This window comes from Astyanax mexicanus, chromosome 10 (assembly GCF_023375975.1).
Source record: "Astyanax mexicanus isolate ESR-SI-001 chromosome 10, AstMex3_surface, whole genome shotgun sequence".
Taxonomy (NCBI): Eukaryota; Metazoa; Chordata; class Actinopteri; order Characiformes; family Acestrorhamphidae; genus Astyanax; species Astyanax mexicanus.
The window spans coordinates 46747436-46765583 of NC_064417.1; the positions used below are offsets into that span (position 1 = coordinate 46747436).

At 37.6% G+C, this 18148-nt stretch overlaps 3 protein-coding genes across 14 annotated transcripts in view; 1 reads left to right on the forward strand and 2 right to left on the reverse strand.

Annotated features, from left to right (window-relative positions):
* Nucleotides 1–3197, forward strand: part of fhl1a (four and a half LIM domains 1a) — a 34135-nt gene extending 30938 nt beyond the window's left edge. For both annotated transcript variants that reach the window (XM_022684246.2, XM_022684245.2), the window contains exons 5-6: nt 536–722; nt 2515–3197. In XM_022684246.2, the coding sequence (XP_022539967.2) occupies nt 536–722; nt 2515–2669 (342 nt within the window). In that variant the 3' untranslated portion in view covers nt 2670–3197. The remainder of the gene's footprint in view (nt 1–535; nt 723–2514) is intronic.
* The window catches only part of arhgef6 (Rac/Cdc42 guanine nucleotide exchange factor (GEF) 6), a 233886-nt gene that overhangs the window by 30904 nt on the left and 184834 nt on the right, over nt 1–18148 (reverse strand). The window lies entirely within an intron of this gene.
* Nucleotides 4183–18148, reverse strand: part of map7d3 (MAP7 domain containing 3) — a 45271-nt gene continuing 31305 nt past the window's right edge. For all 11 annotated transcript variants that reach the window (XM_049484251.1, XM_049484252.1, XM_049484249.1 and 8 more), the window contains 10 exons: nt 17692–17837; nt 16605–16846; nt 14902–15037; nt 13663–13843; nt 13462–13566; nt 12680–12733; nt 12499–12577; nt 12209–12398; nt 10483–10757; nt 4183–9428 (listed from right to left, as the gene is read on the reverse strand). In XM_049484251.1, coding sequence (XP_049340208.1) covers nt 9421–9428; nt 10483–10757; nt 12209–12398; nt 12499–12577; nt 12680–12733; nt 13462–13566; nt 13663–13843; nt 14902–15037; nt 16605–16846; nt 17692–17837 — 1416 coding nt within the window. In that variant the 3' untranslated portion in view covers nt 4183–9420. The remainder of the gene's footprint in view (nt 9429–10482; nt 10758–12208; nt 12399–12498; nt 12578–12679; nt 12734–13461; nt 13567–13662; nt 13844–14901; nt 15038–16604; nt 16847–17691; nt 17838–18148) is intronic.

Genomic DNA, 18148 nt, shown 5'->3' on the forward strand with positions numbered 1-18148 from the left:
TGTCACATCAGTCACTTTCGTAATCGATGTCATTGCACTTTACTCTGTTAATTATTTATGACCATTAGCAACATCTACTGCACTGCTCCGTTTACAGATAGATCCTTACCTTGTATAGTTAGGTTTTTTTTATAGCCTTATATATTTTCTATTCTTCTGTGTTTTGATTTGTTGTCTGAGTATGTATCTTATTGTATTGTGTTGTTGCTGCTGGATGCCTAAATTTCCTTCGGGATAAATAAGGTATCTATCTATCTATCTATCTATCTATCTATCTATCTATCTATCTATCTATCTATCTATCTATCTATCTATCTATATCTATCTATCTATCTATCTATCTATCTATCTATCTATCTATCTATCTATCTATCTATCTATCTATCTATCTATCTATCTATCTATCTATCTATCTATCTATCTATCTATCAGCAGCTTTCTGTAATGTTATATAGATATTTATTAGTGTTTTCTGACCTTTTCGATGGAATAGCAGTAGAGGTGTTGACCATGTTGCTCTCTTTTCTGTCTTCAGCCCATCACCGCTAATGGGATCACCTATCAGGACAAGCCCTGGCACTCTGAGTGCTTCGTGTGCCAGACCTGCAGGAAGCCACTGGCTGGCGGTCGCTTCACTGCTCACGAGGACTACTTCTACTGCGTGGACTGCTACAAGACCTCTGTAGCCAAGAAATGCTCTGGCTGTCAGAATCCCATCACAGGTAAACATGTAGAATTTACACAATGTTACAGACTCAGCATTTTAATTGGAGTGTATAATGACACATTAATACATTGTAAATTAATAGAAACTATTATAATATTTAATATACAGTACCAGACAAACGTTTGGACAAACCTACTTATTTAATATTTGTCCTTATTTATTTTCTATACTGTAGATTAATATTAAAGACAAACAATAAAAGGACATATGGAATTATGTATCAAACCAAATATTTGTACTCAACAATCAGTTTTCTACCAAATTTTCAACACACCGTTGCTGTGCTGAAGACTCTCACTCGCTTTCTCTGTCTCTGTGTCTCTCACTCGATCGATCACTCACTCCCTCCCTCAGTCAGTCGCTTTCTCAATTTTTGCTCTGTCTCTCTCTCCCTCTCTCATTCACTTGGTCTCTCACTCACTGTCTCTCTTTGTGTCTCTTTAGCTGACTTACTCGATCTCTCTCTCTCTCTCACTCTGTCTGTATCTCACTTACTCACTTAATCATCTTACTCCCTCTCTCGCTGTCTCTGTGAGTCTCTTTCACTCACTTACTCGATCGATCTCTCTCCCACTGTCTCTCTCTTTCTCTCATTCACTTGGTCTTTCTCACTCACTGTCTCTGTGTGTCTCTTTAGCTGACTTACTCAATCTCGCTCTATCTTTCAATATCGGTCGATCACTCAGTCTCCATCTCACTTTCTCTCTCACTCTGTCTCCATCTCACCCGTCTCTCTCTCACTGTCTCTCTGTGTCTCTTTCATTCACTTACTCAATCTCTCTCTCACTGTCTTTCGATCACTCAGTCTCTCTCTCTCTTTCTCACTCTGTCTCCATCTTACTTACTCTCGCACTCAATCATCTCACTCGACTCTCTCTCTCTCGCTGTCTGTGTGTCTCTTTCACTCACTTACTCAATCTCTCTCTCTCTCACTGTCTCTGTGTCTCTTTAGCTGACTTACTCGATCTCTCTCGCAATATCGATCGATTACTCAGTCTCTATCTCTCACTGTCTCTGTGTCTCTTTCACTCACTCACTCACTCAATCTCTCTCTCACTGCCTGTCTCTCTCTCATTCGCTCACAATCACTGTCTCCCACTCAGTGTGTCTCTCTCTCATGCTGTCTCCATCTCACTCTTACTATATCTCACTCTATATCAATTGGTCACTGCCTCTCTCACTCTGTCTCCATCTAAAAGTAATGACGACATGCTTTGTTAGTTCATAATGCATAGATAAAATGTTACACATTTTTATAAATATGTATAGCTATGTTTATAATGGCTTATGAATGCATTAGTAGAAAATGTTACAGAATTTTTTTCTAATTTCTTCAGTTGGTAAATGACACCCAGTGTTTTATTTTTGGCTGTAGAACATAAAGACCAATATAAAAAACAAGAGTAGTAGAAACAAGTTAAGGCTTCTACTACTGTCTAATAATTATTAATGATGTTTACTCTACACAGCTAATTTTTGCAGTCCTTAAAATAAAGGTGCTTCTGATAGTTATTTGATGACATTAAAAAGCAAATAAATAAGTAACTAAATAAATACATTGTAATACATTCGTAATTTTTACAGGTTTACTTGGGTGTAAAATTCATTGTACTTAAGGAACTAAAACTGGGCCTTCTCTGGCACTGCTCAGAGAACTACTGGAAACACATTTATTTATAATTCTTTAAAGAGTGCACTGGCCCTGGACATTTAAGTAAAACTTTAAAGAGCTGAAAACACAGTAGATATGCTGACACTCCAATTTCTCTTTCCTTCTAATCTCTCAGGTTTTGGCAAAGGGACCAATGTGGTGAACTATGAGAACAACACCTGGCACGAGTACTGCTTTAACTGCAAGAAGTGCTCCCTGTCCCTCGCCCACAAGCGCTTCGTCCTGAACGGAGAGAACATCTACTGCACTGACTGCGCCAAGAAGCTGTGAGGGATTCAGAACCATCAGCAGTTTCAATATGGAATAATGTCTGTATTCAAAATGCTAACACTGCAAATAATAATGACTTAAAGCCAGCAGCCACAATAATTAGCACACTGTAAACCGTGCACAGCCTCTAATTTTAATTAATATAGAAGATTTTATTACAAATTAAATTAGTATATTAACTCAAGTGATGTCCACTAGAGACAATGTGTGGCTTCAACTTTATATATTATTATTATTATTATTGGCTACACATCTTATTACATATTAACATCATGTCACATTAAAAACCCTGTACATCATTGTGGCTCCTGGCTTTTATTCATTATTGGCTATTGATCAACATTTCTGTTCTGTTCCTTTAAAAAAAAAAAAAAATTATATGCAATTACGTCAAGCCAAGAAAATCAAGTGCCTGAAATGATAATACCATTGCTTTTAGTATTTTTATAACCAGAAAAAAAGTGAGTGGTGTGAAAACTGAGTGGCAAATATAATTTTACAGTCATTTATCTTAAAGTCATAACTCAACAAGGTAACATAAAAAAAAACAGTTTAAGATTTAGAAAGTGTGTGTTTGTGTTTTGTGTGAAATCAAACTAAAGCAGGCTTTACTGGAAAACAGTTTCATATAGCGTTGTGGAAGTGTACTGAAATGTATGCGCTTGTTTTCATGATTAACACTTCTATACATCTTTATATCTCTCTGGAATTGCAGCAATGTGTGGCGTAAGCTTAACACTGAAACCTTGGCATGTCTATGTCTAAATCTATTAAAGGTCTCCTGCCAAAATATACCTTTTCTTGTTCTTTGTGAAATACTATAGGTCTCTCTGAGTTGTATATGCATGATGCATATGAAACTGTTCCTCAACCTCCCTTGTCTGCAGTAGCTAGTATAAGAAAAGCATCAGATCTATTATTATCAGATATTAATCAGTGGTGTAAGGGCGGACAGTCTCCGCAATGATAAGATTTTTTAGCTGCTCGAGTCTGATGTTAAGTGAAGTTTAAGGTTTAACTTCACTCAGGGCTGTATCTTTATAACTAAGGCAGTATCTCTGAAAGCATTTCGTCCTTTGAGATTTAGAACTGTTAACTTGACTGTGGTTGTGGTTGCAGGGGGGCGATTGGGGGGTGGGAGGGTAGGTTCTTTGCTGTAGTGCTGTTAGCCAATCAGAGGTGATGTATTTGCATGTATGACTATTCATGAGCACAAGCCAAATCCTTTCTTTCTTCGAAAATCTCTAATTCAGTGAACTAAAGCAGGGCTAAATAGAAACACCGTAGCACTTTTTTTTCACAAAAAAAAAAAAAAAAAAAAAAAAAAAAAAGATTCAAAAGCAATTCATTCATACTAAAGGCCACAACTAGACATTTTAAAATGAATAAAAAAATTATGGAATGAGACTTAAAAAAAGAGAGAACTGTCTCATTTGGAGAGACGGAAGTCATTTGGACACAAATAAATTCTGAAAAAATCTTTTTCTTAAATAAATCTGACAACACAAAGTCATGACTTTACACCAAACGGCATTTATTTCTTTTTATCTTGCAAAACTTTATTTTAACAGGTCATATCTTTTCTATCAGGTACATTTTGGATGTATTTACAAATATAATTTTTAGTCAGGGCTATTTCAACATGTCAAGAAAAGAAAAAAAAAAAGAAAGAAAAAAGTAGATCCATTTCAGGGCCTTGGTCAAGTATAATGATTGTCTGGCCAAAGTAAGCACATGTAACATTAGTTTAGTTATTAATATATGAAAATAAATATATCGCAGACTCTGAATCTAAGGCACCGTTCTATTCTACCGGCATTAGGAGTACTAGAAGCTAGAGAACTGCTCTACAACCGAAAAACACAAGTTTTCAAGGTCCTGTAAAGGGGAGGAAGCAGCAACTGCACTGTCGTGACCCTGTGAGAATGAGCAAACACTGACTTACTGCAAAACAGCACACGAGCAACCACACTGATGAGCACTTCGGTTTGTCTAAACTTTCGTTTTCTGCAAGAAAATTGGAGTTAAATAGGAGGTGCGTGAAAAGCAAAAGCCAAAACGGAGAAAAAGAATTTATAACTCCTCTTACATTTCCTTTACACACAACCATCAAACATAACATTATGACCACCTCTCTATGGTGATGGTGGTGTATGAGGTGTTAGTGTGTGTTGTGCTGGTGTTACAGTGAGCGAATCCGATACAGCAGTGCTGCTGGAGTTTTTAAACACTGTGTTCCCTCACTGTATCCACCCTATTAGACACTCCTACCTATAGCTGCTCTACCTTTGTACAACAGTGATGTAAAGACAGAAGCTCATTCACTGGTCCAGCTCTAGTCCTTCATTCATTCACCATGTTGGGGGACCATTTTCAGTAGTCCAGCAGTGACACTGAAAGCATTTAAAAAAATAATTTCTGGTCAGGTGGGCATAATTTTATGCTTGATAACTACAATAAGCACTCTCACTGTATATGCTGGTAGTTCTTCTCCTGCCTGAGTGTCAAGTACACCCCTGTACCACCGAAATCCCAAAGAGACGGAGAGACAGTTTTTCGGCCATCGCGTGAAGCTTCACACAGTGCTAGTGTCTCTTAACCTAAACAAACCACATCGCTTTAAAAAGAACAGAACACAAAAGAATGGAATGAATTTATACCCCAGGCCCTCCTTATACAGTAAGTAAGTGGTCCCTGCTATGAAAAAGTAAGTATACTACTAATTAGTCTGATCTAATTTAGTGAATTCCCTGTGCTCAGTGGACAGTTAGTCATGAGATACTTTATCACATGATAAACAATCCATACACTAATAACGTCCATGCTGGACTTCTGGACCCATAACCATAACCTACTGATCATATATCATTAAAAACTACAAACAAGCAACAGCACTTTATAATGGACAAACATTAGTTCAACAAAGGCCCTTTCACACTGAATCCGATTTTTTAATGTTTTGACGTTTTTTAAAACAAGGGGGGGTCTGAGTGGTCCAGTGGCCTAAGGATCGAATCTCAGATAACATGGCTTGCCATCAGCAGCCGGAGTCCCGAGAGAGCACACCTAACAATGCTCTATTCCTACATCACTACATCACTACTAGTGTGATGTTGATAAGCACAGGCATCTGTTAGCCGATTTATCAGAGCTGGGGGTCCAGCACTTCCCTTAAAGTGCACTGCTTGCTACCAAGTGATGCTGCTGCATTGGTGGCAGGTGGAAAAGAGGAGGGCCTGACTTCACATGTGTCAAATGATGCACGCTCTGGTCTTCATTCTCCTAGTGTTACAGGCATTATTAGTGTGATGGGGGAGTTCATATGAACAGGGATTGAGATTTCCAAATTGGAACAAGTACATTAAAATGCTGTATTTGACACAGAGTCTGAAATTGATGGATGCAATACAAATCAGGCTGACCAATCCGTGCTCTGTTGTTACAAACCATTTTTAACAGACCAAACAATAAATTAGTCCCAAAAAAGCAGCAGCAGCAGCAGCAGCAGCAGCAGCAGCAGCAGCAGAACAGTGAATATTATTTGGATCAGAAAACAAAAGTTAAAATAATGAGTTCTTCACAGCAGACTTGTCGTTCTTAAGTTTTTTCTTTTCTAGTTCATGTTCCACCCAAAAAGAAAAAAAAATCTACAGCTTACCTTATTAATGAGCAATAGAGTAGAAATAAGAGAACTGGGGTATTACTAGTGATGGGGGATTTGTATGAATGGGTAGTGGGTAACTGGTCTTCCCAATTGGAGAGAAATTCGGGTACAATTAGGAAGGAAGAAATTGAGTTGTATAAAGCAAATTGTGAGCAGAAAAAAAAGAGAATGCAACTGATGAATGAGATCTATGGAATATCTAGCATCAGACACCATGTGAATGTTCCACTATATTTATATACGGATTTGGTGTGAAAGAGCCTTAATTCTCATATCATTTTCAAAACTAGTCCTGAGCAAAGCCACCATTGTGCATCCCTGGTAAAATCACTCACTCACTTCCAGTATCGCTATCCTCAAACCAGGTCCATATTCTTTGTTATTATTCTTCTCCTCTAAATCACTACAAGCCTACAATCACTGTTCACATCACCAGCAGCTTACAGCAGCGATAAAGCATCTCTGACCCAAACATCACAACTTCCGTACGCCCTCCAGCAACATACACGTTCCCCATTCCTTCCTTTCCATGGACATTAAAAACACAAGACATGGGCTAGTAGTGTCGAGTGGAGCCTGCGAGTGTTTTGCGACTACTATAGAGATCTATGGAGTCTACTTAGTTAGTAACAGCCCTGAGTCCAGTGGGAAGGTTTCAAGTCTACTGGGACCAAACTGAACCGTGTACCGGGTGAAGACGATTCAATGCGCTTCCTTTCTTTTCCCTCTAAAGCTGTTTTCACACTAAAGTAGAACAAACATGTTTCACTGTGCTTTTTAAATATGTTATAATTGATGGGATTTGCAGCACAAATATCGATTTTTGAAGTTCGATGTTCAATGGTTAGATGGAATCAGGTTTTTTCAGACATGTTTTAATTAAGCCTAGACTTGGACTATACTATATAGCAATTTAAATGGAGATTTCTCTCTAAAAGGGAAATTTAGTTAAGGACTAGGCTTGATTCCCGTCTGGAGAAACGACCTATTAATTTTAAAGCTCATCAGCTTTTGCATGCTTGCATACCATAACGCAAGACATAACCGGGTGAGAAAAATGCACATCATGTTTGGTGGGAAAGCAGCTTAAAGCTACTTGCAGTCTGAATGTGGAAAGGTAGCCAATGTACTTTAAAAGGATGCACAGCACACATACTGATTTTTGCTGCACAAAGCTCAGATGCAAACATAGTGCAGTATGTGCCACGCATCCCATTGAAAACAAGGTGTTTGAAAGAAGTGCAGAATCAAATTTTCTGTATTTAGCATGAAAACAGCTTAATCCTCCAACCCAACGTAGCGTAGCGCAACAGCCTAATACTGATTATGTACATAATACTCAATACATAAGTAGGAACGTTTTTTTCTTTTAAATATATATCTCAATATACTGAGACCTTTAGTCGACCAGTTGCAAAGCAATCCAAACAAATATCTTAAGAAGACATAAAAGTGGCAGGAGGAACATTGGATATTGGACCACTTGATGGATGGATGGAAGGATGGAGAAGGTAATGAAATCCAATAAGAGAACAAGAGAAAAGAAAACATTAGAACCCAAAACTGATGGAACTGTTTGACCCTGCGGGAACTTGAAGGCCTTCAAGAACAGATGAAAACATCATTCAAGCATGAGGAAAAAAAAATCAAGTACTGGAACACCGATCCCCTTTTCCTAAAACATTTTTTTTTCTAAAAAGGAGAACAAAAGGAAACATCCACACAGCTCTCGTCGTCTGAATGTGCAATTATCACAAAAAACGAGGTTAGAGTAATTCCTCTGTGTTGTGCTAGTATTCTTTGTTGTATTATAGATTCATGCCGACATCCAAAATCAAGCCGTAGTTAAGCTTTAGTCAAGCTTTAGTTTCAGATGCACATAAATTAGGCTTCATATAAGTAACTAACCATGTTTACGCTTATGTACATGTAGAAGTAAACGTCCGCCCCAAAAAAAAAAAAAAAAAAAAAAAAAAAAAAAAAAAACGCAGGGCAACAACTATAAACCTGAAACTTTAACAACATTAAAACTTCAACTAGTCACAAGTGCTCACACCATTATTTGCCTTGATCTCCTTTATTCATTACAGTCCAAAGGAATTGGCAAACAGCCGTTTCAGCTGAGCGTGACGTTCTTTCAGCTTCAGCGGTACTTTAACATTGAGAAGCCTCCCACTTCTCAGGAGAGACCATTTTTTTTATTTTTTATATCTGAAATATCTTGACCGAGATTCGCTATCTACAGACTTTATACAAGAAATGCTTCACAGCAGCAGAGAGGGAGCAAGTTGGGCCAGGTCTTCACGTTAGATTCTGCAGAAGATTGGAAATACAGGAAAAACGCTACATGCAGAGAATGGTGGAGATTTAAGAAAAGAAACGGAGGTCAAAAGCCAAGTGCTAATTCTAGCAGAGCTAATTATGATCACATTCTTAAGCACAGACATGAAGAATGCGTCCAATCCCAGATGTCTGGAATATGCCTTTCCTTTCTGACTTTTGAAAGCAGCAGTTTGTTTTAACTACATTTTAATTACTGCTCATTACTGTTTAAACTGATGCATTAATGGACTGAAGACCATCTGCAATTAAATTTTTGAGCTCATTTCATATCTATCAACTCACTGACTGACTTCAGAGTCAGTAAATTCCAGAATGGCAAATGTGTGAAACTAACCGAAAACACAACCAAAATAACCAAATATGTCATAAAAGGAACGATGAATAAATTACAAGAGTTGCCCCACATTAAAAAAAAAAAAGAACAAATAATATTAACAAAGAGCGAAAAAAAACAGTCATAAAAAACAGACAAGACAGAAACAATGCAAAGAACAGGAGACAGGAAATATGACACATAAGCACAATTAAAGAAGACATTTTCCCTGAAGCATTTTTCATATTTTTTTTGTTTCGTTTTTGTTCCACCTTTATCATCTCAGAGGAGGAGAAGCTTTTCTCCGCAGCTCTGAAACTCAGAGTTTCTCTGCTTGTCGAGATGAGGCTGAGCACAGCGGACTTTGGAGCTCAACTGGACATGCGTCATGGAGTGCAATTAGCAACCGGACCCCGGGCGAGGAGGTCCAATCACATCTCTGGAGAACAGAGAAAGGGAAGGACAGAAAGAAAGAATGGAGAGGGAGTAAGGAGAGAATTAAAAGGGGTCAGCTGTAAGTTGGTATAGTATACACATGTACAGTATCTCACAAAACTGAATACACCCCTCATGTTTTTGTAAATATTTTATTTACTATATTTTTTCATGGGATAACACTGAAGATATTTTGATGCAGTGTAAAGTTGTTAATGTACAGCTATATTATAACAGTCAGGGTTCAAACAGTTTTTAATCAAGAAATTTTCATGACTTTTCCATGACTTCTTCTTGCCTTCAAGACAAATTTTTATGACCATATGATTGTTAAATCAGTGAAGACATTGAGAAAAAAAAACAAAAATCAACTAAAACTACAATTAAAATTAATTACAAAGTAAAACCAAAAAACATTTCTTTAAGCAATCTTGACACAATCTTCAATGACAAAATGTGCGTCAAATCCCAAGAGCTCCACTGTGCAGGGCTGAATTACTGAAATAACTCTGAGCTGATGTATTTGCTAGCTCAAAATAGATTTTCTTTGTTGATAGATCAAAAAAAAAGAAAAAAAGAAAAATAAAAAGATTGCAAATTTCCTTGACTTTTCCAAAACTTATGTTTTTTTTTTCCAAAACTTAACCAGGCCTAGAAATTGCTATTTTGAAATTCCATGACTTTTCCAGATTTTTCATGACAATACAAACCTGAACATCTTTGCTGTGCCCTTAAAATAACCCAACAAACAGCCATTCATGTCTAAACCACTGGCAACAAAAGTGAGTACACCACTAAGTGCTGGAAAATAATGGTGGCCACACAAAATATTGACATTTTCGGGCACAGTCTGGTCATTTCCTATAAGGGGTGTATTCACTTTTGTTGTCAGCGGTTTAGACATTAATGGCTGTGTGTTGAGTTATTTTGAGGGCATTAGCTTCACAGCTCCAGTGCAAAGAAGAAACTAATGAAGCTAATTCTATGGCTCCTCAACTACATTAATGTTTATTAAGAGAAAAATATGTTTTAATAGAAGAAAACCCTTCATCCCTCACCTGATAGAGCTTCAATGGGCTGAGGTGGATGGATGGAGTTAACAGGAGCCGACTTGTCTTCAAAGGCCACCCTGGGACCCTCAGGTACCCCATCACAGTCTATAAGGCCCTGGTTACAACCGTCGGCCTCCATCAGTGGCCGGCCTTTAGGATGAACCCCCAGATCAATCAGCTCCTCAAAGCTCCACGGCCCAGTTTTCCCATTCAGTCCCAGTTTAGAGTTCTCATTCACAAACTCTGAGCCTTCCACCAGACGCGTCTTTGGGCAAGAATTACTGTAGGAGGCAGGCAGAATAAAAAAAAGGTTTAATACAAGTGTTAAAAAGCTGCAGTGATGCATCTAAAATTTAACTACGTAAAATAATACCAAACACAAGTGCACAAACACAAAAAACATGTATTAAGTATTAAAAAAAGCTTTCTATTAATCAGATGTATCAAGTAATGAAGCATAAATTCTTTGCCTAGAAATTTAGTTTCTATACTGTAAATTACAAAAAAAAAAAACATTAGACAATTTTTTATTCAATTTTTACTAAAGCTTGAGTTGATACTTCACTTCTACAATATTTTAAGCCCTATTATCTCTACTTCTACTCCTATGTTTGACACCTTTGGTATTAATGGCAATATCTAATGCAGGGGTGTCCAAACTACGGCCCGCGGGCCATTCGCGGCCCGTTTCCTTTTTTGGAGCGGCCCGCGAGGTATTTTAGAAATAGAATGAAAGTTGGCCCGCTGTTAAGCAGGTTTTTATCATGTGAGATTAAAAGTTTGAACGCTAGGTGTCAGAAAGGAGCCAAAGAGTCTAAAAGCGGAGAGGCTGCGCATTTCTAGCGCAGAAAAAACGGGCCAAAGAGTCTAAAAGCGGAGAGAGTGAACATTTCTAGCGCAGAAAAACAGGGCAAAGAGTCTAAAAGCGGAGAGAGTGCACATTTTTAGCGTAAAATAACGAGCCAAAGAGTCTAAAAGTGGAGAGAGTGCGCATTTCTAGCGCAGAAAAACAGGGCAAAGAGTCTAGAAGTTGCCGTAATTAAGGAGTTTAATATTAAGAGGCGTCATGAAATTAAACATCAATTTGAGAAATCTTGGTTTACACAACACTGTCAAAGATAAAGATAGTAAGTCAAGTAAAATGGTGTGTAAATGAAATAATCAGGAAAAATGTATTATTTAAAGTGGTATATTTCATTATTTGTTTTATTACAGAGTGTGGCCCGTGACTTCAATATTTCTCCTTCTGGCCCCCAACAAAAAAAAGTTTGGACACCCCTGATCTAATGCAATATTGTTTGCAAACAAGCACCAACTAACAATTGGCCTGTCATCTTTTTTTATAGGCCAATATTGTTTAGAGGATATGCCATTGATAAAAGGATAATATAAAAGAATGATTATGCAATTACACAATACTTTATAAGAGCAAAGAACTGAACTATTATTCAGACACTACAATTAAATTTTTAAAAATGTTTAAATATCCTAAAATAAATACAATTTTGGATTATGCATGTTAACAGGCTCTTCTATTCATAGGCAAAATTAAGGACAGTATGTTATGATGGTATGCCCTTATATATTATATGACAAATCGATAAAGTAATTATTTTTGACAGAACTTGTTGTAATGAATCAAACTGGATCACGGGATGTGTGTATATATATACTGACAAAATAAGGAGATAAAAGGCAGATATATATTTATATAAAAGGTTTGTTTTTATACCTAATGGCTAGCGGCTCCGCTGCACTGGAGCCATTGTTGTTTTCCTTATTTTCCAATTCGGCCTGTCCATTCACACTGCCAAGCGGCTCCTCCCGCTCCTCAGGGCCTTCCTGTGAAGAAGCATCTTCCTCCTGGGTATCTTTTTGGTCTTCTTCCTCTGCTGCATTGTCCAGTTTGACAGACTGATCACCTGAAATTTCAGAGAAATCTCTATCAGAAAGCAGCAAACTTTAAATATATACACAGTCCATTCAACTCATCATATAAAGCATAAAGACACCGATGCTTACTTTCACAGTTTATCTGGTCAGTAACCTCTTCTTCTTCATCATCATCATTCTCATCTGGATTACTTTTGTCATCACTGCCCTGATGGAGGAAAAAGGACACATACAGAGTGAGTAAGTGTGAAGCAGTCTACGACATCTATATCTTCAATAATGTACAAACTGAACCAATCAGCAGCCTTGCCTTAAAATCGATTTGGTCCGTTTTTCGGGTTCTCTTCATAATTTCTTCAATTCTCTAGAGTAAAAAAAAAAAAAAAAAAGAAGAGAGAGACATAAAAAAAAAAAGAAATATTCAAACAATTTTCCATTCATCTGGATTATCAATGGGAACTAATCTAATCATATCTGTGCAACTGATTACAAAAATATGTCCTAAACTACACATTACCACATGTTCAAAATAGTTCAACACATTTAGAAACGTGTTTATTAATGTAGAAAACAAAGTAAAGAGGCACAAGCATCCCATCTCTATCAACATTACCTCAGTGATCAAATCATTAAATGGTAATTCATAAAAATAATAATATTAATATTTTAGGTAAAGGGTTGTTACAGTTTAAAACAGGTTCTCTGTTAACACAGAGGTATTATTTTGCAAAAAAAGTGTAAAAAAAAAATACTTTAATATGTACACATAAAAACAAACAAAACCAAGTAGAGACAAATCAGTAATAATTAAAATAAACGATGATGAGAAGAACTAAGATGGATTATTAAAGTCTCTACATATTTTCAAAATAAGTTAATGTACATTAACACATTTACTGTCATTGTATCATATTTTGCCAGAATATCTGAGCTTTATAAAATATGTGCAATAAGGTGATCTTGGGCAGTTTGGATAAGTGCAATATTTGTACAGTCTAATGTTACAGGCATTTTTATGATGGTACATCAGTTTCACAGACAGCATCACAATAACAGAACCAGGAAAGGAAGTGGAACTAGTTTAAAAAGTACCTTCTTCCTCTCCATGCGCTCCTGCTGGTTCTGCTGCATGATGCGCTCTCTCTCCTGCCGCTGTTTCTCAGCCTCCTCTTTGGTCTTTGCTTCGGCCTCCTCTCGCTGCAACAGGACAATCCAGTCAAGATCCCAATCAACCAATCAGAACATTCAAGTTTGTACTACTATTGACTGAGTGATGAACAGACTCTGATGTACCTCTTTCTGGAGCTCTTCCTGTCTCTGCTGCTCCTCCAGCTCCAGCCTCTGCTTCTCCTCCTCATCTTTAACAGCCTGCTCTTCCTCTTCCCTCTTCCTCTCCTCCGCCCGAATCTTCTCTTCCTCCAAGCGTCTCACTCTCTCCTCCTCAGCGAGACGCTTCTGTTCCTCCTTTCTCAGCCTGTAAGACATAAGCATAAAGAGACAACTGTTATAATAATTTCCTTCAGCAGCTTCAGCAGATTAGAGAATGATATCTTTAGAAGGGCTGAACAATAATTCAGTATTATTGTGTGTCATGATATTAAATGATTTAAATAAAGGTGGGATAAATCTCTGGAACTAGCAGAGCACTAGTAAACACTGGTTTTTATTTTTGCCAAACTACAGCACTGATATTTCCAGTATCAGTGATTCGTGGTTATCATATCACACCACTAAATTGGTAAAGATCTCATTCTCATGTATTGAGAATATATGTTTTAATATATAAGCGTTATTACTGAGGGATTTTGGAGAAATGGGACTGGAGAAAAAAAATGTCCATCTGATTTTGTGTAAACCAGATTTTGATGTCATATAAAACCAGAAAAACAAACTGTTATCAAACTACAGATCTGGAAAAAAAATTAAGAGACCACTTCAGTTTCTGAATTTGAGTAAAATAAACATTGTTGTTTTATTCTACAAACTACCGACAACATTTCTCCCACATTCCAAATAAAAATATTGTCATTTAGAGCATTTATTTGCAGACATTGGAGGAATGGCTGAAATAACCAAAAACATGCAGAGCTTACAGACCTCAAATAATGCAAAGAAAACAAGTTCATATTCATAAAGTTTTCAGAATTCAGAAATCAATATTTGGTGGAATAACCCTGGATTTTTAAGCAGTTTTCATGCATCTTGGCATGTTCACCTCCACCAGTCTTACACACTGCTTTTGGATAACTTTATGCTGCTTTACTCCTGGTGCAAAAATTCAAGCAGTTCAGTTTGGTTTGATGGTTTGTGATCATCCATCTTCCTCTTGATTATATTTCAGAGGTTTTCAATTTGGCAAAATCAAAGAAACTCAACATTTTTAAGTGGTCTCTAATTTTTTTCCAGAGTTGTATATAAGTATCAACTTTGTAGTAATAGGGAAAAAAGGGAAAGCATTTGTGTTTAGGGCACCCAAATGGCTAACACTGTCCCTGGATCTTTTCAGGCTTTGTGCAAATGTAATCTACTCACCTCTCCTCCTCCTCTCTCTGCACTCTGAGCTGTTCCTCTCTCTCTTTCTGTTCACGGGCCAGACGCCGGTTCTCTGCCAACATCCTAGAGGCTTCTGCAGCAGAGTTTGTGCCGGCAATGGCTTTAGAGTTGGGATCTGAAAGAACAAACACGCACATACCGTTACACTACTTACTTTAAAACGCAACCTGAGGGTGCAGCTTCCATAAGCTTTATTGTTGGAGCTATAAAATATGGCTTAAAGACTTTCTAACACGTTACGTGACTTCAAAACCAGCAGCATATGATTTATTACTATGATATAGTGTGTGATTACTGCCTGAGCTGAGGCCTCCAGCAGAGGGTGCAGTAAGTCCAGGGTCTATCAGGTTCTACAGGAAAGGGAAATGAACTTGCTGCTCCTGGCCGTGCCTGACCTTGCTGGTACAATACTCCAGCACTGTACTGAAGACGTCTTTGTGCTGCTTTATTGTACACAGCTTCTCCACCTCAGCTGTGGTCAGACTAATGGTGACAAAGGCCTGTCTAAAGGCTGAGCAGAGTGAAACTGGCTGACAAAATAAACAACAAAATGTATGATCAAACGCTCCACTAACAAGGAAGTAGGGCTGCAAATAATGACTATTTCAGTAGTTGAATAATCTAATGTTATTTTTTTGATTGGCCGATAAATCACGTTATTTATCATATACTCCATTTGTATTTCCTATTGGTGAGACTCCCGATCCAATGCATGTTTTATTGCATCTTGACAGCTTAACCTTTAGGTCCCTAAACAGATTTTGCAGGACACTGTGATAGATGATAGCATATTATAAAAACAATCATACACGCCAGATGTTTTTTTTTTTTTTTTTAGAACATATTATTTAAATAGGTCTTAAATTGAGATGTAAATATTAACAGACAATAGTACTTTAAATTTGACCATATTTTGATTAAGAAAAACAAATCTCTTTTATTGTGAGAAATAATTATTAATAATAACTAAGAGGAAATGTACAAGTACTCAGTTTTTATACATATAAATTGCCATCAAGTCTATATATTATTTCTATATTCTTAGGTTAGCATCAGTAATCCCTTTTTATTGCACTCTTGAACTGTCTCTGTAATCCAGGTTGCCAGGTTTGTGATTTTCCCGCCAAACTGAAAAATCAAAGGGCGAAGTGTGTGCACATTTTTTGGGCCACTTTGATATTTATTGCAGCTGCTAAAAAGCTGCAATTGTAAATTGTTCAAAATGAAAATGTGCTGTTGTGAACGCCTGTGGCAACTTTAGATATTGGGTTAGTTTAGGTTTTAGACAGACTTTGGGCAGAGTTTTTGCTGGACCTGACAGCCCTGGCTGCAGATTGTGGTCACTCGCTCTCTGCTATCTCTTTATTGCTTCAAATACAAGAAAAGGCAATGTTTTTGGGACCTAATCGGTGAGAATATGTTTAAATGTAAAATGAGCTGATTAAGTACGTTAAGTAAATAACAGTCATCATTGAACTTTTAAATATACTGTACATTTGACAGCAAATAAACAGTCACTTCTTAAAATGTGCCTTTGTGCAGAACAGAGGGATTTTAAACTAATCGAAATCACTCAGGATCAAACGATAATGCTGGGATGGCTTCTCTGAACAGCTCCATAAAACAGGGAAACATTACAGGACTGAGAAAAAATGTCCCGGATGTTTGCGTTCACTGCTCACCTTCTTTGGGCTTGGTGCTGGGGGCAGGGCTGGCAGTGTTGGCCTCTTGAGGCTGTGGTGACATAGGAGTCACAGGAGACATGTCCTTCGGCTTGGACTCCCTCTTGCGGAGAATAGGAGGGCCGGTGGGGGTGAGCGCAGGCTTCTGTATGGGCAGAGGTTTGGAGGCAGAGGCGGGCTGAGGGGATGGAGGCCGCTGTTTCACCCCGCTGGGGGAGGGGGGGCGATTTCGGGGACTTGACCTGGATGACACGCACACAAGCACACAGAGGTGAGAGAAGGCACAGTAAATACAGTAAGTAATCAAATAATCTAGACACTGAAGACAGTCATACACTGAATGTGCCATGCTTTGCCATAAGAATGCTCTAAAAATCTGAAACCATAGTTTTGTGCACATACAGTACAAGTACAGTACAAGTCTAAAGTTTGGACACACCTCTTCTCATTCAGAGTGCTTTTAGATAATGATAGAAGGATACTCTTTTGATCCCAAAGGAAATTTAGCAGCCAGTAGCAGCTGCACAACACAACAATAATAGGGGTCATAAGGTAAGAAAGCACAATAACAAATATAAAACTATATGCTAACTTAGGCTTGAAAAATTAACTATACCTAATAAGATATAAATAAAATTTAAAAAAGCTGTAACCTCAAGATATAGTATCTCATCTACTACAGTGGTCAAAGAATATATACAAGAATATATAAATACAAACAATACAAAACTATACAACGTATGAAAGTAACAGAAGATAAGAGGTGGTGCATTAAAACAGAATAAATAAGATAAAAGAGAAAGCAGGTTTTCTTTTTTTATGTTTTTTACATTGTACACTTAATAAGGACATTAAACAGTGGAATAGTTTTGGAAACAAAAACTTCTAAACCACAATATGCTTTAAAGTTTATACTTAAGATTCTTCCAAGTAGCACTTTTGACTGGTAATGTACATGCCCTGACACTTGTCAATTCTTTTAAGTTTGAAAGAGCATTTTCAATATTATAATATTAAATATAGTGTGTGATTGCATTGACTGAATTTATGTTTGCAGAAACAGACACAGTATAATTAAAGCTCTTACTTGGCTGCTCCAGGGGAGGGCGCTCTTTTGGTGGTGCTGAGAGCCTGGGGACCAGGGGATGGGGAGCGATGGCGGTTAGGGAGGGTGGAGGGTGAAGGAGGACGTTTTCCTCCCGGTGAAGTGAAGCGCTTGTCCTTCTCAGCTTTCTGCTTATACATGCAGGCAGACACAGGCAGAGACAGAGACACACACACACACACACACACACACACACACACACACACACAGATTTGTGTGTTGCTCAGGACATGACTGCAAATTCATAAATGAACTGTAATTATCTGTAATTAAATAACTAAGTATCTGTGAGTTTAATTGCAGCAGGAAGATTTAATTCCACTGATCTAAAGGTTAACTGTGGTAAAGCAACAACACCTATCTATTTATATTACACAGCTCACGTGCTGCCAGGGTCAGAGAAGGGCTACTCAAATGCCAGTGGGGCAAAGGCACCGAG